The 25,626-nt window shown below is 26.2% G+C and overlaps 1 protein-coding gene across 2 annotated transcripts; it reads left to right on the top strand.

Annotated features, from left to right (window-relative positions):
• Nucleotides 1–1,952: 1,952 nt before the first annotated feature.
• LOC136091323 (ras-related protein RabC-like) lies at nt 1,953–25,016 on the top strand. Of its 2 annotated transcripts, none has more exons than XM_065818744.1 (3): nt 1,953–2,025; nt 2,464–2,637; nt 24,468–25,016. In XM_065818744.1, the coding sequence occupies exons 2-3, from the start codon at nt 2,485–2,487 to the stop codon at nt 24,900–24,902; spliced, it is 588 nt and encodes a 195-aa protein (XP_065674816.1). In that variant the 5' UTR covers nt 1,953–2,025; nt 2,464–2,484; the 3' UTR covers nt 24,903–25,016. The 2 variants fall into 2 exon arrangements, with proteins under 2 accessions (XP_065674816.1, XP_065674817.1); XM_065818745.1 differs by having other exon boundaries at nt 2,011–2,081.
• The last annotated feature ends 610 nt before the right edge of the window (nt 25,017–25,626 follow it).

Below are 25,626 nucleotides of genomic sequence, written 5' to 3'. Positions count from 1 at the left end.
AGCTTTAAACCTCATCAAAATATCGGCTATAATTGGTAAAAAATGTTTACCCTTTAATAACAACTGAAGGTAAAAAATATCAAATAAAGCAACAAAGTATGATAAATTTTATATTTATTATGCTATCAATTTATTTTACATTATATACTCCTGAAGAAAAAAATGTCTGAAAAAAATGAAAAAAAAAACTTTTTTCATTTTTCTAGAGCAGAAATATTTATCCTTCATATTTCCAAATTTTATGAATAGTTTTATGTAATCTTTGGTATAACCAATGTGGAATGTGCTTTTTTTGAATTTCTGTGAATACCTCTTGTATAACAATAGAGAAGTTGCATGTTTTATCTTTAAGTAATATCGATAAATCTTTTTTTTTTTTTACTTCTTCAAATGTTAAATCTTGTTTTGATGAAGTTTTTTTTATTACAATAATTATTATAACACATAATTCACCTTCATTTGGTTAAAGTTTTTAACTTCAATACTCTTTGCTAGCTTGTAATATCAACACTTATATATAACTGTACAAAAGAACTGTTCAGTAGAAAAACAAATCACATTTATTGTTAAATTTTCCAATTGATTAATAACATGCAATTTTTATCCTATTTATATATAAGTTAAAACTTTTTTTAATTTTTCATAAAAAAGTTTGAAGACTCATGTATATGAGAATGATGTTTTATTAAAGTTAAGTAAAAAAAAATATTGACGTACGCCTTAGTCTTCTCAAAATTTTGGTTAAACATTAACTTCTTCAGAGTTCGTATATTTACATGGAACACGTAAGCTAGTTTGGTAAAACATCTGTAATAAATTTCTTTTTCCAAAAATTTAAATGTTTAAATATTTATAATTAAAAAGTTGGTATAAAAATCCAGTAACCAGCTTAGAACAAATTCTGTCTCAGCTACCAGTTGTCTGGTGCAACTGCATATAAACTTTGTATCAAGCATGCTTTATAGAACATAAACATTACATTTGACCAGAAACACATTTAAAAATCTTGCTAAATTGCACACATGCAAATTCAAGTTAAATATTTCAAGAGTGTATACATAGAAAATACATTTTATAATAACAAAAATATTCATAGCAACTTATTTTGTTCTTTTTTGTTGATAATTTTATGGTATTTTTTTATTATTCTTTTTTCATTAAAACGTTCGATTTTAACCACTTAGTTTGGTTATTTTAAATCTTTTATTTTTCAAGTATTACAAAAAATGCCATAATCATTTGCCATAATCCAATTTTATTTGGTTAACTTATTTGACTTCAATAATTTTTCTTGCTTTTAATGTCAGTGTTTATATGTAACTGTACAAAAAATTACTGTTCAGTAGACAGACATAAATTCCACTTTTGTTAAATTTTCAAATAATATTTTATTTATAAGTTAATGTAGCCTGCCAAATTTTTTAAAAAGTTTTTAATGGTTTAAGACGATGTTTTATTAGAGTTATGTAATAAAAAAATATATCAGTCTCCTTAAAACTATAGTTGAAATAAAACAAAATCTCCTCAGAGCTCATATTATATTATATACATTCATACAAGCTTATATTATATACATTCATACAAGCTTATATTATATACATTTGTACTTATTGCTAGTTTTGCAATAAGTACAAATTTTCTTCATTTAAAAACTCTAATGTTCAACTCTTTATAATTAACATATAAATCAACTTATAAATAAAGTTCTTCATCAGTAGTTTGGTAAAACTGCATATAATTTTTATATGCAAAAGTACTTCACAAGTAGTCTCGTACATCTGTATATAAACTTTGTATTTGAGTGTGCTTCAAGGCCAAGAACATGTTTTACGAGAAATACATTTATAGATCTTTCCGAATTTACTTCAACACATACATTTTTTTTCCATTTCTTTAAATTAACAACAGAAAAAACCTCCATCAACAAAGGCGCACTTGCCTCTCTTTCAAAATCGGCAAATTAGATTGCTCATATTTCTGCCTATTCTGACCCTGTATGAGGTTTCAAAATATGCGACCCCAAAGGTAAGAGTAAAAAAAAGGTTGCGAATATGCCGTTAAGAAACTGAAAAGTTACTATTGTAATGTTGTTATATTACTTTTTTATATATTTTTTCATTTTGAATAATATTTGTAAGGTAAAATATGGGAATTTTCGTGGTAAAATTAATATACTGATCTCAAAAATCATAGTAGGAAAAAAATTATATCAGTTTTAAAGTGCTGGGGGTTATTAGATTAAATTTATGAAAAAAAATTACTCCAATATTAAAGTTGGTTCTGAGGGGTTTTGCTCATCTCTGGCCCACGGTGCAGTTTTTGAATTTTTTTAAAAAAAAAGACCGCAGAAGACTCAGGCTATTATTATTATTATTGTTATTATTGTTGTTATTATTATTATTGTTATGTTTATAAATGTTTCATATTTTACAATAAATTTTTTAAATTTTATTAAATTTTTAGATAAAGTTCTATCTTTAAACAATGAAAATTGTTTTGGTTGGAAACATCAATGTTGGAAAATCGTCTTTTTTTGTACGCTTTAAAGAAGGTAGATTTGAAGAAGTACTAAAATCAACAATAGGATTAGACCAGTGTACTAAAGAAATTACATTAAGTGATGGCAAAACGGTTAAGGTAATTTTTAAAATCATATTCGTTAAAACGTCTTAAATACTATACAAGAGGTTTATTAAAAAATAATTTTTTTAATAAACCTCTTGTAAACTTAATATTTTGTTTTACTGTTACTTGTTCTACTGTTTTTTAAAATTTATTTTATGATTGACATGTATTTAAATTAAAAACAAATCTTTTACTGGATGCACTTTTTACTGGATGCTCTTCTTGTTATGCTAATTGGTAATAAAATGTTTCATCTAGTTATATTCTATGTAAAATTAATTTAATTAACATAATAAATTTAAAAGTTATTTTAAAATTTTTTCATTTCAGAGCGTAATAACTAAGTATTATTAATGTGAAATAAAAGAAATAACACATTTGTAGGTTGTTATTGAATTTCTTTTTGGGATCCTAATAAAAAGGTTTTTGTTTTTGTTTTGTTCTTGGTTTGAAAGTGTGTTTTCCTATTTTGCTCAATACAAAAGATAGCTGTTGTTTCACAAAACCTTTGCTTCTAGGACAGACATAATTTATAAATTTTGTGTTTTCAAGAAAACATCCAGGACATGTATCCCTAAGTCTAAGATTTTGCTGATTTTCAAACCACTTAAGGGTAATTCCATGTAAAAGTGGGAAAAAAAATTGAAATTTTTCAGTCACTCTTTCAAATTTGAACCAGTGGTACCTATCAATATAACAAAAAAAAATTTAAATTTTGAGCTCCCAAATCCAAACGGTTCAAAAGTTATGACATTTTGAAATTCAGTCTAAAACGCCCTTTTTTATTCCACTTCCGCTATTATGAACTTTGCAGTAGTACTTTTAATTGAATATTTTAAGATCTAGTGAAAGAATGTGGCTAAAAATTGGTACCTGACCATTTTTGAGGGTGCTGAATTCAAAAATGTAGATAAAATAGTGAAATTTAAATTTTTTGATAGTTATTTTTTTATTTTAAAATGGTCAGTCAAATTTTTTGTTCTGTTACCATGGGTTGCGCTTTAATTCCCAGAGTTGCCCAAGTCTCATGGATTTGATTTTTTTTTTCAAATGAAGTAGGTGATCCTAAACTATCTTTATAAAAAAGATGGTTTGGTTTCTTAAAGCATAATAAAGATATGTCATTTTGAAATTTAGACAAAAAATTTCTTTATTTGGCCTCTGTTCTCTATTATAGATTTTATAGCGATATTTTTTGTGTGAATAATTTAAGTTCTAGTAGAGAAATATGACTGAAAATTGGTATCTGACCATTTTTAAAGGTGTTGAATACAAAGGTGAAGAGAAATTAACCCAATTCCTAATATTTTAGAATAATTTTTGAATTTTAAAATGGTATAATATTACTTAACCATAAAACAGGGTAACATTTTCACAAATTACCTGACTCTCATGGGTTCAATTGTGGTTTGTAAAAGCAGTTTATTAAGGTTGGTTTTGATATATAAATAAAGTTTTGTGAAATGAATTATCATGAAAAATATAGTTTTGCAACACCTGCTGTGATGTATATATATAGTTTTGGGACATTAGTTATGTCATCTAAATATTGTTTTGAAACAACAAAATACAACTAAGTACCTATGCAGTAAAGGCAAATTCATAGTTCCAGGTGAAAAACTTTGTCCACAATGCAGAAATAGATTAGCGCCAAGTGAAGAATCAGAAGAAAATGAGTTGGAGATAAAATTAACTGAAGATAGTATGGAAAAAGAAGTCATACTGAAAACAACAAGATCATTGCTCAACAGTACTTTATGCAAACTTGAAGTGTCTCCTCTAAAAGTTTATTTACCCATTTACTTTTAACAAGCCTTCACTTGGAGAGAGAAAGATAAAGCAAGTTGAAGAAGCAGTTATTAAGAAGCTTGCAACTGTATAGATGTAACCAAATCCGATCTTGTTGCACCAAAAAATGAAGTTCTAAAGGAAATTCAAACCAAAGCTGGCGATCTAGACTTCCTTGTAGAATGCATAAAAGAAAAACTTGAGGTTTCTAACAGAAGACAGCAACTTCAAATTTTGACATTAACCCTGAAATCTTGGTCTATCAGAAAAGCAGCAAAAGAGTTTTCAGTTTCCAAACACAAAATTCAAAATGCAAAGTTTTTACGCGACCAAAAAGGCATTATAGCATACCCTGATGTGGTTGAACAGCATCGAATCAGTAAAGATGTTATAGAACTGATAAAGCTTTTTTACTGTGACGATGAGTATTCGAGGCAATTGCCAGGTATTAAAGACTGTGTAAGTGTTGGGGAAAATAAATACGTGTCAAAAAAATTAGTTTTGTGTAACTTAAAGGAGCTCTATGTGGCATATAAGACAAAGTACCCAGGCCATAAAATTGGATTTTCTAAAATTTGCAGTCTTCGGCCTAAATGGTGCATCCTTGCTGGTCCAAAAAGTAAACATTCTGTTTGTGTGTGTACAAAACACCAAAATGTTAAATTAATTTTGAGTGCTATACACCTTAAAACATCTGACCATAAAATCATTGAAAAGATCTAAAGTTTGCATGATTCACCGATGCAATAGTTGTCCTGGCATACAAGCTGCCCAAAGTTATTTCCAGCAGTATCTCACACAAAACGATGATTCAAAAGAGCAATATGACAGTGATGTAAATGAACAGTCAGTGGATTTCAAACAGTGGACAACAACAGATAGAACTGAACTATTAACAATAAAACTTCCATTAAATGAATTCATAAAGCTCCTGTGTGAAAAACTTGATAACATTACTTCTCATTCATTTATAGCAAAATCACTATCTAGCTATCTAAAGCATCTCAATGAAACAATTAGTATTGATGAGGCTATTGTAATGGGAGATTTTGCAGAGAATTACACTTTTGTAGTACAAGACAGAGTTACCATTGGAGCAAGAGTCAATGTTCCCTTCATCCAGTTGTCATTTACTACAAGAAAGTGAAATAGGAAATATCTTCTTTTTGTGTAATTTCAGATGATTTGAATCATGATGTTGGATTTATCAATGAAGTTATGCATAAAACCATTAATCATATAAAAACTCATCTTTGTCCCACAATTACAATTTGGGACAAAGATGAGTTATTTTTCTGATGGTTGTGCAGGGCAGTATAAAAACTACAAATATTTTTACAATTTAATTCACCTCACTCAAGATTTTTCTGTTCGTTACATCTGGAATTTCTTTGCAACAAACCATGGCAAAATCATCATCATCGGATATCAAGGATATCCGATGATGATGATTTTGCTCTAACATTTGACTTCCTCAAAAAACAAAAATATGAAATTATTAAAATTGACAATGTTATGATGTCACAATACCTATTTTGCAAATATTACGATTTTAACTGGCTTGGTATGGTTTCTGAAGTTGATAAAGAGAATGATGATTTTATGGTAAAGTTTATGCATCCACATTATCCAAGTCGGTTGTACTACTGGCCAAAGTGGAATGATAATTACTGGGTGCCAAAAATGAATGTCATTTCTCTTGTTAAAACACCTTCAACATCTTCTGGGCCTCAGTACCAAATCTCAAAAGAAGATAAAACTATTTGAACAAGTTTTATCTTTTCTGTGAAAGTTGATTAATATTTTACTTTCAATATTTAAATGATGTAAACTTCAATTTTAGTAATATTTGGTTTTTCCTTTTCATTTTTGTTTTTGAGCTTTTTTCAATAAAGCAGGTTTTTAATAATTTTTTAAAAAGTTTGCATTTTAGATTCTTATTTTTTAATACAACATTTGAGCATGTAACCTAAAATTTTAGCATGCAACCAATATTTTGAAATAATACCTAATTAATAAACTAATAAAAAAAGAAATTATTTTCTCAATGTGTTGTATAGTAAATTATATTTTCATGTATACTTTTGAAAGTATTGATCATAAATATGCAAGTTATGCAAAGCAATATAATTTTTTCTTTCTTTTAGAGACCTTAACTTTTTCAAAACATCTTATTTTACAATGAGAGTAAGGCAACTCCAGAAATAAGTGCAATGCTAGTTATGGTTACAAGAAAAAAAAGAAAGGACTGTTGACATTTTAAAATTCAAAAATTATTCTAAAATATTAGGAATTAGCCTAATTCATTTCAGAGGCCTGGTCTCGAAATTAATTTGATGTAGGGAAAAAAAAAGATGGTTACTTTGTTATTAAAAAAAATCAACTACTATTATATACAAATACTGTTGCTGCTACTACTAGCTCTTAATTCATCATGATTAAAAAACCTAAATGATTAAAAAGATACTTTCGAGGAATTGGGAAAGAAAATGCAAATGTATTTACATTTTTTAAAGCTAAAAGAAAAAAAGGAAGCCTAAAAGGCTATTGAATATTGTTATTAAATAGCAAACATGTATTTTTAATGAAGTATCTATTAAAATACCAAAAATTAAAGCTGAATGGTCATCAAACAAGATGTTTTACGATAACAAAATTAGTGAAGATATCGTTTACAGATATTGTGACCATAAAAAAGGAAGGGAACTGCGTCTTCCTGAACAAAACATAAAAAATGCTACAAAGTTGAAAAATAAAGTAATTACCTGGTTAAATGTTACATGCATTAAATATATGAGTATAAAATTATATATTGACTATTTGAGATAAGTTGTTTTACTTTTTATTGATTTATTCCTAAAATAGAACATTGAAGTTGTCCTGTTAGTTCTAGTAGGTTGTGTACTGGGTTTACTTTCACTTTTGCGTTTATGTACTTTCACTTTTGTGTTTTTTAAAACGCAATAATGATGAAATACTAAATACAATGAAAACTATAAAAAAAAAAAAATTTAGGCTCTTACTTGCACAGAACAGTTACAAAGTGTAATCATTTTTTAAAATTAACTGAGTCCTAAATAAAAAAGATGACAATAGCTATATCAGCATATCCAGAACTAAACTATTTTTAAACAGATGTATCATTGTTTAAAAATTGAAATAACACTTTTAAGAAATGGCTGTTTAGTTGTAACGTGTTTTTTTTTGTACAAATGAAATTGAAATTTGAAAGCGAATCATTTGTCTGTCAACATTTATGTTATAAATACTCACAAAGAACTGCCTTTGTTTTATCAGATTATATTTGTTTTAATACCTCATTATTTGATCCAATTATACTTCACATAGATAATACTAAAATTGAAAATATTGATTTCTATATTAATAAACTCACGGAAGATTCAAGTTATAATAATACTTGAAGAAACTTCTTCTAACACTTTTAAAAGTAATACCAAAATTGTCACTAATATCATTCAAAACAAGACTAAAAATACTGATGTACAAAGAACATATGATGGTTTAAAAGGCATAGCATATTTCTCATTAATAGATAACTTTTTAATACTGGTATTGTAAATATTGACCTTAGTAACCGCATGGCTCCAAAATGACATGGTATTAATTACATAAGCATAGAACAAAATACGAAAAAGTAGCATAATTACAGAAACATAAAGTTACAGCTGCTTGACTATCTAATTTACTTGATTTTTTTGGAAAACTTTTAAAGTTATGTTATATTGGAATGTTTTTTAGAATGTTTTTTACACCAGGCCTAAGCCATTTAGAAAATATTCAAAAAGGTAAATTATTTGAAAACTTCTTTCAAAAGCAAAAGTTGAAAAACACCTATACTTTATTAGCCTAATCAACAATAAATAAGGTTGTAGCTCTGATAAATTAGATCTATCAAGAAGTTTGTTAGACTAGAAAACTCAAGATTATGTTAATTGTGTGGGGCCGTGAACAACAAGTAGAAAATTTTCTTCAATTTTATGTTTAATGTCAGCTACAGATTGAGTGTACAGATGCAATTCATCAAACATTTTAAAATTAAACAAATTAATACCTTATTAGTAATCGTTGAAGAAACAGTAAATTCAATATATGATTAAAAGAAAATGAAAAACTGAAATTATCTTAAAATCAAGTTTTGCAATCTAATTTTGTTACGTTAAAAGTCAAATTTGACAATCTGGTTTTGTTATGTTAAAATCATTAGGAAAATTATAAAAAACTTTTTTTGCCATTGTAATTTTTTCGAGATAAAAGCAATTTTAACATTTTGAAAATTTTATTTTTGAATTTGTATATATAAAGGGTTCCTTTTATAATTTTTATAACTATAATTTTCTCTTTGCTGAATTTTATTTTTGTTTCTTCATATCACTTTGTTTTTATGATTGATTCAAGTTTTATTTTAGCTAGTCAGTTTTTTTTGCATCTTCTTTCTTATTATTTAACTGAAATAATAATGTCTGGCAAATTGTTTGTGTTTCTGGCAAATTGTCTGTATTAAATCTCTCTTTTTATAAACTTGTTTTAAACAACTTCATATAGGTTTTTTGTACACTTTCTGATCTTGTTAAACGATAGTATTTGAGCAGACCATTCAAATCTTTTGATTTAAATTTTTTTATAAAGCATAAAGCAGAAGCACAATACAATTAAAGTTTTTTAAAAATCTAGCTAGAAAAAGTATAAATATTAAGATGTGGATAAATATTAAGATGTGGATAAATATTAAGATGTGGAACACTTGTTGATACTTTATCAAACTGAAAAGCTCCCATTTTATTTTTTTCCCTACATCGTAAACATAAGTGTGCGGACCGCGTCTAATGAATTTGGCTAATTGGGTTAATTTCTCTTCATCTTTGTATTAAACACCTTTAAAAATGGTCAGGTACCAATTTTCAGTCATATTTCTCTACTAGAACTTAAATTATTCACACAAAAAGTATCGCTATAAAATCTATAATAGAATAGTGGCCAAATAAAGAAATTTTTTGTCTAAATTTCAAGATGACATATCTTTATTATGCTTTAAGAAACAAAAAACCAACTTTTTTATAAAGATAGCCTATGATCACCTACATCGTTAAAAAAAAAAAATCAAATCCATAAGACTTGGGCAACTCCAGGAAATTATGAAAGCCCAACCCATGGTAACAGAACAAAAAATTTGACTGACCATTTTAAAATAAAAAAATAACTATCAAAAAATTTAAATTTCACTATTTTTCAATTCAGCACCCCCAAAACTAGTCAGGTACCAATTTTTAGCCACATTCTTCCACTAGATCTTAAATTATTCAATTAAAATTACAACTACAAAATCCATAATGACGGACTTTGTAAAGAAAAGAATGTTTTAGGCTGAATTTCAAAACATAACTTTTGAACCGTTTGGATTTGGGAGCTCAAATTTTGCATTTTTTCATGTTTCATTAATAGGTACCACTGCACTGTTTGATTCAAGGGTTTTAGGTTGAATTTCAAAAGACATGAGGTTTTTCTTCAGATTCTATTAATATGTATATGTACGAGATGGAATGTGTTAAAAATAAAATCGAAAGCGTTCCTTCTTAGTCCAAAATTGATATTTTCCGAAATCCAGAAAATAGTGCTTAAAAAACAATATCATTTGTATTATTTTAGCTATCTCTCATTAAAAAAATCATAAAGCCGCTCATGACCATCCACTATCTTTGTCTTCAAAATGTGGTTAATTTAATAAATACTAATACCTTTAATGATTTGATGACTTATGGCTTATGTGCTACTAGATTTACTATTTTTGTGTCTGTTATATACATTACAAGTTTCAAAGCAATGTTAAATTAAATCAAAAATATTTTTAATTAAACAATAAGATCATATATATTATATAAATAAGTTAAAAAAATTGAATTTAATTACTTTAGATTCTCATAGAGCTGTAGCTGGAATCAAATTTTTTAAGCTTCAAGCCATGGTTTTTGTTAGTCTCTGCAACAACATAGCGCTTCAATGTTTTTGTTAATGTTTTATGTACAGCCTCGGATGTTTGCTCTGAATAAAGTCCAAGAGCTTTCTGATTCCTATTGAGAAAATCTACAAGGTGGTATTTAATAATATGGAACTTCCAACCAAGTGACAATGTTTTGTCGAACACATCTTTACAACAGTATTCTAAATATTCAGCAGATTTAATAAACTGCAAGATATCTTTACTGTATGAATGTTTTAGCATCATGCCAAAACAACTTTTTGCAACTGAAAAATTTTAAGTATATGATTAGAATATATATATATATATATATATATATATATATATATATATATATATATATATATATATATATATATATATATATATAATATATATATATATATATATATATATATATATATATATATATATATATATATACATATATATATATAATTATTACTTTTTCTAAACTTCTGCAGGGTTTCAACGCAGGGGTATAACTGAATTGGTGTTACCAGCATCATTTCATCTAATAATTTGAGAACTTTACCACAGTTGGATCCATCCAATCCGCCACCATTATAACCATGCCACATTACAGTATTTTTGTCCAAAAAGGATTTCAGGCCCTTTTTAACTAAAAAAATGTCAACAATTTTTGTCACAACATGCTCATACATGTGAAGTTCTGAAGGAGAGATGGTATAAAGAATAAATTTTCTAGGATCTTCTTTGAACAAACATGGGTTAATAACATTATTGAATAGTTGCATAGTCTTATAAGGATATCCTGCATCTTGGTACAGATAGTAACCTGAACTTAAGTAGGCAAAAGTTCTTAAGTCATCTGATGACAGTAACAACAATTATGTTCTCTACCATGATTCTATAATAAATTATTTTATCATTCTGAGATCTAATGTTTTAATTGCTACTTGTAAAAATTAATGAAATTAAGCAAAATCTCTTACTGATATGCCAAGAAGTACGTTTATGAGCTTTATATTTAGACACCTTAATGACAAAGATCTTTCCGTAAATCTCTAAGAATATCACGAACAACATTTTCAAATAGATCATGAATTTTCTTGATATCAAATATTGTATCAGTAGAGGCTACTTTATTTTTTTGGAGCTTTGGTTTTACTACAGGTAGGAGTAGTCCTCCTAAAATTAGAATAAAATAATGCAGAAAGTAATTATAAATAAATAAGAAAATAAATAAAAATCTAACAGTGGATAATTGTAACAAACTTTCATACTTAACTAGAAACTTTAAAACAGTTGAGGTTATTTGCTCTGAAATCTTTTCATCCTAGGAAAGATGAAATGCCTAATGTCCTTCCAATTAGTTGAAAACAATCTGTGCAGAATGAGTTTAATCTTTCAATGCAGAGATTTTAATTTGACATAATCTCTTAAGTTAAAAATCTTGTGGCTGCTATAAAAAGTAGATATAACTTTTACAAAATAAAATTTAAAAAGTTGTAAAATTTTTTACAATATTTCTAAACAAGTCATCAACCGCTTTAAGAGCTTTATTAGTGAAACTATTTAAGGTATTATTAAATATTAAGTTAACCACATTTTGAAGACAAAAAAATGAAATGTCATGTGGCTTTTTATGATTTTTGTAATAAAAGTAAGCTTAAATAATAAAACTAATATTGTTTTTTTAACGCTAATTTCTGGATTTCAGAAAATATCAATTTTGGACTAAGAAGGAACGCTTTCGATTTTATTTTAACACATTCCAGCTCATACATATACATATTAATAAAATCTGAAGAAAAACCTCATGTCTTTTGAAATTCAACCTAAAACCCCTAGAATCAAGCAGTGACTGGTTAAAATTTAAAGAAAATCCAAGGGGTGACTGAAATGACTGTCCCGCTTTTACATGGAATTACCCTTAAAGATTTTAGTAAACTATGAACATCCTGAAAATTATCTAATTTCGCTTTCTAAGATATAGCTATTTTAAGTTTGCTTCCAACCAACAAAAATCTGCCATTTAAAAAAATGGTTTTGGTCCTAGTTTCTGTTATATGTTTGTTGGAAAGCTGAAAATTTGTACCTTTACATATTTTGGGTCAACGAATCCAATGAATTAACTTAAAATATTTAAAAACAAACGTAACACCTAAAATTGAAATGTTTACCACAATTTTACTGGGGCGAGTCCAATCACAAAAAATGCAGATGTAGGTCGATTTTTTTTCTTTCTTTAGAAGCTGTCTTGAATAGTTAAATTATAGTTATTACAAAGAATTGGAGAGTAGTCTTTTCTAAAACAGAAATAAAAACATGGTCTTAAAAAACAGGTATTTTAATAAATTAAACGAGACAAAAAAGGTGGTTATATGACAGTTTTGTAACTGAAACAGTTTTAGCTACATCGAACTGTTCTTTTTAGTTGTTGTTGACTATCTGTTTCTGTTTTCTTTGTAATTTTAAAGAATCTGATCCTGAAAAATTAAAGTTTCAAAGGGAGATAATCATATAAATGCAGATCTGCATTAATACAAATTCTGCATTAATACAACATTTGCATTAATATAACTTCTGAAAAAAAAAACTAAATTTGCGAGTGTTGCTACAAAGACTATCTTATAGCCTGACTCGCAACAAAGTGCTGCTACATTGACTGACAAATAGCCTGACTCGCAACGGAAATGGAGTTCTGCTACATCGACTGACAAATAGCCTGACTCGAAACAGAGTGCTGCTACATCGACTGATAAATAGCCTGACTCGTAACAGAGTGTTGCTACATCGACTATCTTATAGCCTGACTTGCAAGGGAGTGCTGCTACATCGACTAAGGGTTTGGTTGGGGCAGGCAGTCTATCAAGTGGCAAATAATTCTGGTCTTGCATTTTAATTTTTACTTTTCGTCAACAAAACTTTCTGACAACCAGTTAGGATATATATATATATATATATATATATATATATATATATTTTTTTTTTTTTTTTTTTGTCTCCAAAAGTTATAGTTTTTCTTATTGTTACATGATAAAAATCTTTGTAAAATGTTGTTTTAACCATGAATTTATTTTCATAATCAAAATTAAAATAGCATGAAAATGGAGCTAATATGTTCAAATTGTTGTTGGTCAAATTTAATACTCTATAAATATTTTGAGAAAATAACGAAAGAACTTTTCATGTAGCGTAAGTTAACAAAAACATTTTTTTTTTTTTTTTAATTTAGGTAAAATACTCAAGTTTTTTTTATAATATATGCGAAAGAATATTAAATATTACCTTTTTTACATTTAAAGTTTTCGATAATGATGCTTAGTTAATGCACATTTTTATTTTAAATTTGTGTAATGTAAGTTAAAACTACATGCATTTATTTAAGTTCTCGGGCTTTTTTGTTAAGGTTTTGTTTACAAAATGAATTACGTCATTAAGTAATTCGCGTTGGTATGACAAGATTTTAACTGAAACTTTTTATATTATGAGAATTTAGAAGAAAAATTTTTTTTTTTAATGTTAATTAAAATTATTTATACTATTGTTTTTTTATTTATTTATGTATTCTCATTTTAGTTAACATATAAATACACATAGGTAAATAAAAATAAGAATTGAAAAAATATTTGTATTTAGACAAAAATAACAAAATAAAAAAAAAATTTATTTGCTCGTCTCCTAATATTAAAAAAATCAGAATCTTTTTTTTTTTTAGTAAAAAAAATTTGTAAATACAATTATGGGTCATCCATACAGCATGTCACCCTATATCTACCAATTCTTAACCCCTTTCCTCCTGTCACAAATGTTCACATATACCTGAACCCCTCTGCCTCCTATACTGTGATAGCTTTGCGTCTTTGACAAACCAAAGATTTTCTTATTTAAATGACTCAAATAAGTATTAATAAAGTTGTAATACTAAAATATTTTTTAAAGTTGCTCTTGGTCTTGTGTTAAAACTGGATAACTATCATAAATGTTATGAAAAATCACTCAGGAAGAGTGCCACCAGTTTTTTAAAATTTCCTTTTTTAATTGTTATTTTAATGAATGAGAACAATACTTTTGCAATTTCTTTTGTTACGTAACTCTAACTCCTAATAATAGATATAAAAATTGGTATAGAATTCTCAACAACTTGTGAAAGTGTCTAATACAATCCGCTGTACTGGTTCACAGAAATCTGACCTAAAAGTTGAAGCAATTTTTTTACCTTGTTTTCCGTGTAACGTAAGTTAAGTGGTATTTTCAGTAATAAGTTCGCCCTCTTTTAGCCAAAACTTTTTAACTTATTTTATTCTTTAGACTAACAGCTTTCATACAAAATATCTAAAAGGTTAGTTTACAGTTTAAATAGGTGAATATTTGATTAAGTTGTTGCACGTATAACGTAAGTTAAAAATGGAATTGTCCACATATATATATATATATATATATATATATATATATATATATATATATATATATATATATATATATATATATATATATATTCACACATACATACATATATACTCTAGGAGAGTTCCTAAAGGAATGGTTGAAATTGAAATCTGACCTAGAGAAGAATCAAGGACTAGTTGTGGAAGACCTTTCAAAATCAATGCAGAAACAAGAAGAAAAACCTTTTGATAATGATATATTTCTAGCTGCAGTTTATATTAATGCTAGATATAGAATACTATTTGGAAAAAAACCAGATAATACGAACAAAACAAGGCTTAAAAACATGAGTAAAAAAATGAGTAAAAAAAAGATGTCAAAAATATAATAGAAAGTCAAGAAATAAGAATTACTGCTGAGCCGTCACTTCAGTCACATACAGAATTTCTTTCAGTTTTTAAGTGAATCTAATTCCGATGGAGAAGAGGATGACTTTAAAAAGGAGCTTGATAAAAAAGAAAAAGGAGAAGTGTGACCAAAATTAATTTTAATGATAAAAATACTTTTAAAACAAATTTTATCGACGACTGTAGGGTAGTGGAAGAAATATGATGTTCAAAAGTGAAATCAGCTTTAAAGGGAATTAAAAAATACCCATAAAGAATACAAAAAGTGCGCAGAGTAGTCACATGTATGTCTTACAAGCAAGTGTAGAGAGTGATCTGCATTCTTTACTCAAACCTTATATTTAAGTTATTTTTTTTTTAAGCATGAATCAAGATTTTGATTAATAAAATATTATTAATACTTAAGTTACTGTCATAGAGCATAAAAATTTTTAATGTGTTTTTTTGGAGCTGCTCCGGAGCTGGAGTCAAAAATTCTAATCGAGCCAATTTTAAGACTTTGGCTCCAAAGCACTGTTTTGACGGTTTGACCACAGTTTTTAACATTTTAAAAATGTGCTGAAAAAATGGGTTTTAATTACGTTAGAAAGTAATAACTTTGACATGTTTATCTTTACTAAAGATTTTATATTAGCAAATCACTTTTAAATAAAATGACTAATGATTTTAATTAAAGTATCAATTAAAGTTGTATAAATTTTTATTTATATTATTTAATTATATAAATCTTTTTAATAATAAATGTAATTAAAAAATAATAATAATAATTTAAGTTTTATAAGTTACGACTTTAAACAGCGATTTTCTCTTATATAAGAACTTATATAATAAACTTTAAATAAGAATCATTAAAGTTAATACACTCCAAAAGAAGAAAGGTTTTGTTAAGAAGAAAAAAAAGACAAACTTTTTTGAAAGTTGTTTGAATTGAATAACTTTGATCTTTACTTACAATTTTATATTATTGAATTGCATTTAAATAAAGTAACAAACCCACTATTTTCTAATGAATATCGTATATATTTTTTTGTAATTATATAAGGATATATTTTTTATAATAAATATATTTAAATAAAAAAATTATATTAACTTTTTAAAGAAACAATTTAATTATTTTTTTTTTAGTGTATGTTACCAGGGTGTAAACTAGCCTTGTGGGGCACTGTTAAACACAGTATTCTCAAATGCTCATAAAATTAAAACTCCCAATTTAAAGGTGTAAAAATCCCATTTTCCAAATAAAGTTGCCCAAATTAAAGGGATCCTCAAGTGCCTAGACAAGTTGTGTTTATATCATAGATAAACATTAGATAATAAGTTAAAAGTTAATTAAACTTTCTAAAACAAATTATTGAATGAGATATTAACAAAAACTTCTTAATTTTTAATTCCTTTTTTTTTTCGAGAAGGAAAATTCCAACTCTTTGACTATTTTAATTTTTTAAATCCGGCCTGATTAATGTGCTTTTGTAATAAATAATATTTGACGTTAATAAAAAAAGCTTCTTTCAAAAAACTCAATTTGAAAATATTGAAAACTTAATTTTAAAATGTTGAAAACTTAATTTGAAAATAATGAAAATGTTGGGACTCTTTTTGCAGTTAAACAAAAATATTTTTAATATCAATTTTATATATATCTGAAAAATAAATATGTAAAAATATATGTTGATTTATATTGTACTTAGTGTTGTATTTAAAAAAATTAATTACTTATTTTCTAAGAAAAATATTTATCTCATGTATTTTAAAATCTAAAATCACAAAAATTTTACTTTTGTAATTTAGTGATAAATAATACAAATAAATTGCGTATTGTAAAAGAAAACATTTACATTTATTTTTAAATAAAAGTAGATAAGATCACTTCGCTTAATTACTATTTTAATTATGCTAGTTTTTTTTAACTCAAACATAATGGTACATTGAACAAAAAACAAAAACACGCTACAGCAAGCGTTTTTTATAACCACTGCAGACAAAATATGAAGGAGAAAACCCAATCTGATTGTGTAAAACTGAACTGAGTTTAAAAAACTCTGCAGTGAGCGAAAACATTTATTATTGAAACCAGATGTCTTTTTAACAGAAAAAACTATGCAGATTTGAGAGGCTAAAATTAGGCTCTCAACCGGAAGTAATTTGTAAATTTGTTTTGGAAAGTTTAATTAACTTTAGCTTATGGTATAACTACGCGATTGCATAACTGCAAAAATGTCTCTTGGAATAAACTTCTTGAGAATTAGGATTTTCCAAGCAATTTTATGGATTTTCTTGGCAATCTGCTTCTAAAGTTTATTTTGCAAAGTTTGCAAATAATCCTTGACAATGCCTTCCAACAATAGCAATTATTATAAAAAAAGTTAGCAAGAACTAAAGTACAATCTAAAAAAATAATAAATTTGTTTGGTTTAACATCTGCAAATGCTATTTCTTTACAAGTTTTGCCTTTTTTGGCTGAAAAGTTAAATAACTTATTAAGTCTTACTCCAAACTCTACTTCAAGTAATATATGTGCTTGTCAACAAAAGTATGGAGATGCTGTTTAAATCAGAAATATTCAAAATTTTGATCAATTTTGGATATTATGGTAAGCCTTTTAGTTATTGTCTAATAACAAGAATGTTTTTTTTATTACATCAAACAAGTACTAGAACTTTAGAAAACAAGAAAACTATATTATATGCTTGCTTGAATTTAAAACCAAAAGCAAATTTTTGAATGAACTATAGTCATATTAACATTTTATGACAATAAAAAAATAATTATTAGTATTTTTGATTGCCACAATAGCGTACAATCACTTGGGATTAATATTCTTTTGTAATTAAATTAATCAATATTCTTTTGTAAAAAAATAAAACCTTTGTTGTTATTTTTGCTCAGACTTTGCAATTGCAAATTGTATTTCATTAATATTATTTTTATTTTGTTTACTCGATGCTTATGATTTTCATAAATACTTTCATACAGGGCCGCTCCAAGCTGGCTCGGAGCTCTGGAGAAAATCTAAATTATGATGCTTAAAATCTAAATGCTATCTATGCAATTGCTATATGATTTTAATGACTTTAGTAATTTTTTTGCAGGAGGGTAGCCCAAAAAATGAGTTTAAGTATTTGTATTCAACATGATTTAGATCATTGTTCCGAAAATGAATACTTTTAAATAATTAAAATATTGTATAATTTGAATCTATTTGACAGTTTTGAAAAGAAACATTCAAGATTTCATCAAAAGAAAAGGTTAAAAAAAGGAGATTTTCAGATATTTCTTTTAAAAGTATGTGTAAGTAATTGTAACTTTATTTCACCATGCAATGGAGAAAATTATTATTAATTATAAAAATCGCAATAAATGTGAAATATACACTTTATGAGCTTGAGTTTACTATTTTTACCTTTTTCATTTTTCTATTTTTAAAACATTCCTTTTGATGTCAGAATTTGTTACATGATGGTGTAAGGGTTCATCCATAAAGGACATCGAGCAGAATTTAAATGATGATTAGAAGATCATTGGCTTTCTTCTGCAGAGATTTTCATTTAACATAAATCGACATATTACTTTAAAAATCACCCTTTGATGCCCACCAGTAAAAAAGAAGTATATTCAAAAGAATACTTTCAAAATGAAATCTACTATATATTAGGATTACAAATAAATCAAATATATTATTCTAAAATAATAATTAATTAATATACACTGATTATTTTATAATATAAAAATATATAATTTCTAATCTTTGGAAATTGGAGCTTAATTTGCCATGTCGTCATGAAACCACTTTTAATTTTATATTGATTTCATATTCATCTTCAACGAATCTTACAGGCGGTACTTTATTTTATTTTTGCTGACCAATCAATGTATGCAGCACTGAAGGGGAGTAGAAAAAGAAAGAATATAAAATAAGGACCTCACACATTCCCGGAACACATTTAAATCTCAGGGAAGGGGGGCAGATGATTAGGAAATATTTTGATAAATTCCAAATTTTGTCAAAACATTGTATCAAATTTATTCCTGGTTAACACCCTGGTTGCTGTGAAGAATTGTTTTTAATCTTTTTTTTTTAACTTTTAAATGCGCGTATTTATTAAACAGTTAATAGGTGTAAGTTGTTTCTTTATTTAAAAGGGATTACCAAGTTATTAATTCCCAACGTAATTTAAATAATCTTATCATTATAGTTTATTTTAGTTAAGTTTTTTGAAAAACTAAAATTTGATTTTAGTTAAGTTATTTTTATTCTACTTTCTGTTAATTTTAAGATTTAATTGCTTCTTTTACGATGAATTTTTATTTCTTAGTAGTTAAGTTAAGATAATTTCCCTGACTACAGGGTCCTTCAGAGCATCAACAGTGAGCTGTAGTGTGTGCACGCATCGTTGAAGATAAGTGGTATTCATATTTCTTAAGATTTCCTCAAAGTAGCCATCAAACTGTTGTTCAAACAATTAACACTCATCAGATTCACCTAGAGTTTCTTCAATATTCTGGTCTTCGAATCTGTCATTTTGTGACTTGTGTCTCGTGACTTTTTTTAATGTGACAAATTATGTTTTAGGTCGGTTTTTTTTACTCACTTTCCATCCATCAGCAATTGACTTGCGCACGGCAATTTTTCCCAGCTTCATTATTGTTGATAGGAACATGACAAGCAAATGCATCGTCTTTCATACTAAAAAATAACCATTTCAATTTATCCAAGTACATATCTACATTTACAATGTAGTCATCGTTTACCGTGATTGACAGCTATATTTTTACTAAAATGGTAGACATTAAACTTAAATAAAGATTTCTTTTAGTGCATGACAAAGGTCATCATAAAACACCTTTCCTAACTGCCAAGTTAGTTAAACAATGCAACTAACTTGAATTATTTTAAAAATAATAAGTGTTATAAATGCTTTAAGTTATCAAAAATTTATTTCCATAATAAAGCAATAGTTTAAAAAATAACATGTGTTTTTGTTTTTGTTTCACATTAATAGCGCAAAAGTTGTTTTAAATATAGATTTTTTTTAGAAAGGCAAGGCATTTTGGGATTGATATTCAAATAATGTGTTGGAACTGATATACAACTTGACCTTAACGTCAAAACTGTACGCTATTTGTTGCTTTTTAATGATACAATTAAATAATGCAAACATTGACCAGAAGTAGTTTAATTCTTTGATTTTTTGTAACCCATTCTTTCCAAAAAAGGTGTTTTAAATGACATTTCATGACTTATAGATATTATAACTAGCAATTAAATATTTATTTTTAATTAGTAATATAATTTTAAAATCAAATCAATAAATATCAAGTAGTAATTTATTTACGCATATAACAGAAATGATAGTGCTATTTTCTAAATGTTGCGTAAATCATCTTGCATTTTTTTATTATTTTAATTCTCAAAAGTTGAAAGTAGTAATAATAGCAAATTTTTTTGAGAGCTGAGAACCGCACAATTTTATGGCTGTGGCTCTAACAAATATTAGCAGCTCTGAGGCTCCATGGCTCTGGCTTGGCTCCACATGCTGGTTTTAAAAGAATGTAAAATAGTTTTGGAATAATTATTAAAGAATAAACTTTTTTCTTATCATCTGCTAACTAATTCATTACGTAAAAATCTCTCCATAGATTAAAATATGTAAAAACAAATAAAATCTTTTTTTAATCTTTTAAAAAGTGTTTTTGTTTCAAAGAATCCTTTACACTAATTTATTTAAAAGCTTTTGTTTTTAATTAATTCAATATCATATAAATTTCCTTTTACATAATTTATTTATGAAATAAACTATGTTTACAAATATCTTATTTGTAAGTGATAAAATCTATCTATAAATTGTTTATATTCTTTATTAAAAATGTTACATTAAATAAGTAAAACTAATATAAAAATATGATAAATGAACGACTATATGATAAATAAACGATGTTAAGTATAAGATTGTGTTAAGAATAAAATTATAAGAAAATATAATCTTTTTCAAATACGAATTTTTTGTTTTATCAGTAGTTTTTAATATATTCGTTTAAATGATTTTAAACGCATTTTAAAATTTATTCTTTAGACTAACAGCTTTTATACAAATTAGCTAAAAATTTAATTTACAGTTAATATAGGCAAATATTTGATAAAGTTGTTGCGCATGTAATATAACTTAAAAATGGAATTACCCATACATATATATATATATATATATACATACATACATACATACATACATACATACATACATACAAGGAAAAGTATAGAAAAGGTCTGTGTGGAATAGAGTTACAAAGACCCGTATTTTTTAAGGGTTTAGTCAGCTAGTTTATATGATTATGTCAATCACTCAGATTTATAGTCTAGTAGTGATTATTATTACGCCCATGTTAGTCTTGATACAAATGCACTTTTCTAATTGATTAGTTTAAATTATCAAGTAACAACAAAAATAAATTTATATTGAAACAACTTTTTCCGTTTAAAAATCTAATAATGTCAAATGGTTTGTCTATTACCTGGTTTTACAATCTTTGTATTACCATATTATTACTTTTTTAAACTTTTTTTTCTAAATAAGTGTAATGTAACTAGTTATTTTTGCAGTTTATAAAATAAATTGTTTTTACTAAATAATACATTTTCAAACAAAATTTAAAAAAATAGCATTTAAAATTAAAACAGGCTTTAATGAAACAGACTTTGCTTTTATTAAATATTTTGTTATAAAAACATTCTTGTACACAGCCGCAAGTGAAGTTATCATATGCCACAACAATTTATAGATTTTGGTTGGTTCTTTTGTGTTCATGTGTAATGAATGGTTGGTACACTAGTAATTCCTTATGGACATTATTAATGACTGGTATAATTAATTCTGTACAGTAATAATGATTAGCACTCAAACTATTTTCCTTTAGACATTTCTGCACATATAAGCTAAGCTCTAAACTCAAGAGAGAGATTTTACAAAATAGAACAACAAATAGTTTAAGAATATAAAGGCTATTTAATTTATTGTAATATTTAGTATAAATTGAGTTAAATAAAAGTATATATGCAAAAAGATTGTTCTCTTTCTATAAACTAATGGTAATTAGCATAACAAGATACCAGATGCAAACTTAAAACATTTAAAGCATATATTTTGTAAAGGTGCTATTCTCAAAAACAAAAATAAAAAATAAAATGGAACACTTTTTAGGGCAGAGATAAAATTATTTTGGCCTAGCATTTATAAGTAAATGAAGATTTAGTAAAGACATATGAAATCATTTAGAAATCTTCAAAAACAAACAAAAAAAACAATGATATCAAGAGGAATACCAAATCATTTAAGTTACAGGAACTGATTTATAATAATGACTTATATTCATTTTTGAAAAATTGAAAAGTTATAAAATATCCAATTGCAGAAATTTATAAAGAAACTAAAAATTATTTTTTCTAGATTTGGTATACTGCAAAGAGAACGAAGCAACAGTGGCACCTAATTTTCTAATAATCTTCTGAATTCCAGGAACTTAGTAATGAGTCACTGTATATATTCAGGTGCCTGCATTATCAACAATTAAATGGATAGACGGATAGATATGCAAGTAGCAAAGAACTTTCTAACTAAAGCAACATAATCAAAAAAAGATCTGTTCATAGGTCTACTAAAAATGAAGCAAATCTATTAAAAGTTTCACATCCACGGCTTTACTATTACAACTACTACTAAGCAGAAGAATATTGAGATTCACACTTTCAACATCTCTGCTACTACTTAATGTAAAATTGACTTGAATAAATTTAAGTTCAATCAAGAAAAAGCAAAAATTTACAAGACAAATATTAAGAAAAACATGAAAAAAGTCACGGGGTAAAGCATAAGTGGCGATGACGTTTGTCTGACGGGATAAACTAGTTATTAGTGCTGATCCTCATCGAAACGCCAGTAATAATAGACGCGACTCTGAGGAGATGTTTATTACTTAATAATGTTTACACATTAGCAATAATGTTTTTTTTTTCATTCTGAGCCCTTTTATTGTTGTATGCATACTTTTTATTTTTGTAATCAATTTTTTTGTTTTTTTGTTTTTTGTTCAGTGACATATTTTTTGTATATTTTCTTTCATATTAGTGTTTATAAAACAATTTATTGTTTGTTATTATTGTTAGTACTGTTTAGGTGCATTGTCTGTCTTATTCATTTTTAAATATTTCTCTATTAATCTTTAATTTTGTCTTGACAACTGTCAAATTATGCTTTGCTCGAAAAACAATTCTCCTTTATTGTAATGTACTTCATTTCTTCCCTAAGGCGTTCACTGCTTGTGTGTGACCATTCGGCGAATTTTATATGCCAAAGTTTTTTAAATAAAAATTTACAAGACAAATATTAAGAAAATATGAAAAAACATTGGAAAACATAAAGGATGGGACAGTGCTTAAGTACATGATAAAAATAAATTTTATTTATTATTAAAATTAAAAAAGGTCTATTTTAACAAGTTTTATTGACTAAAGTTTTTTTTTTTTAATTTTTTATTAAAAAAAATATTAGTCAGTTAATTTGCAAGGCAGGCAGACTGATATTTTTATAACATTACTTTTTTTGTAAGTTATCTTCTTTTAAATGTAAATTTTTTATAAGTTAGTGCCTACAATCTTTTGTAAGTTTTGTAAGTTAGTGCTTAGTGTAAGTTTTGTAAGTTAGTGCTTACAAAAGAGTGTTTAATAATAATACAACAATATTTAATTAAAAAGATTTTATTCTTTGTTCTTTTCGTTAAGAAGCCTTTAAAAGACATATGAAGTAGTTATGCACTACTTTGCAACAATTTAACTGTACGTAATAATAAAGGGCAAACTTGTATTAAATTAACATGCCTGTGATTTTAAAGTGGGACTATAATGTTTTTCAAAACGTTGTAGTTGCATTTTGAGGGATGTTTTCTTTTTTCAAAATGTAAATGCATCATTTTTTCAAACATTACTATCAAATTTTGATTCCTATTTTCTTTTCCTTTCAAAACACCTTTCAAAATCATATTTTCTTAAAAATTTAAAATAAAACCTTTTTTTAAAAAAATCTTTTTAAAAAAACCATTTTAAAATTTGCGAATGTTTATGCGATTCATTACTAAATGCATAACTATAAATAATTAATTTTTAACTTTTTTTATTACTTTTTTAAGTAGTCCTTATTTTAATTCAATTTTTTTCCTCTGCAATTAAGAAAAGCTGCTAAAAAAAGTTTGGAAATATTGGAATAATTATAATTATAGCGATATTTATATATATTTATACATTCCTCTAGATTAATCTTTGGGACACTGCCGGACTAGAAGTAGCAGGATATATGACAAGTAACTATTACCGATTTAGCAAAGGTGTTGTTTTGATGTATGACGTAAAAGACCGAGATACTCTTAACTGTTTAAATTCGTGGATAGACGATTCAAAACCTTATATTCCCGACCAGGCTCCCTTTTTTTTACTTGGCAATAAAATTGATAGTTTTGCGACTGAAATTGAAATAACAAAACAAGATGCTGTCAATTTTGCAAAAAACAATAAAATACCTGAAGATCAGGTTTTTGAAATATCTGTTAAATCAGGTAAAGGCTTTAAAAATTTTATAGATTCTGTCGCAAATATACTTAGTCGTGATGATAATCATGTTGTTGATAATGCGATTAATCTTAGGGTTGAAAATCAGAATAATCAGAATAAATTATTTGGCTGTTGTTAATTTTTTTATTTTTACCTAATTTTTACAAATATTTTATACTTTTTGTTCTTATTAGAGTTACTTTTGTATTTAATATCATTGAAATATTTCTCATAAATGATTTTCTATTTTTATTATAATTGAGTTTTTTTTTTATCATCATTGATTTTATTTTGTTAAATAATATGTTTTCAGACATTTTTTAAACTTTAGAAATCGTTTTTTTAGGTAATTTGATATGAATAATTTAAAAAATTAGATTTTTGTTTTGTTTTTCTTTTTTTTTCTTTTTTTTTCTTTTTTTTTAATCTTAATTATACATGAGATCATCCCACAAAAAAGGTTTTTTGTTTTGGCGCAATTTTGTGTGTAATTCTTAATTAAAATAAAAACCCTTTCGAAAATTTTTTACATTAGACTACACACTTTGTGTTTTAATATTAAATATGAAAATTTCTTGATTCAATAGCGTGATTTACGTGTTTCGAAAATAGATTTTTTTTCCGTTAGTGTAACGCATTGAAGTGTATTCTGACTTAAAAACAATATGGTGACACCAGAGCGGTACGCTTCTACTAAATGTTGTTAGGGTAAACTGACCAATTTCTGGCCATTTTGCTTTTAGTATTTAAAAAATAAATTTGCATCCCGTAATATTCACAAACAAATTTAAGTTTAAATAAATTACTTAACGAGGAATGCAATTATACAAATTTTTCAAAAAAATTAACATGTGTTTAAGTAT

Source organism: Hydra vulgaris, chromosome 15 (genome assembly GCF_038396675.1).
Source record: "Hydra vulgaris chromosome 15, alternate assembly HydraT2T_AEP".
In the NCBI taxonomy this organism is placed as follows: Eukaryota; Metazoa; Cnidaria; class Hydrozoa; order Anthoathecata; family Hydridae; genus Hydra; species Hydra vulgaris.
The sequence above is the reverse complement of the archived record's forward strand: the minus strand, read 5'-3'. Positions and strand labels throughout refer to the sequence as shown.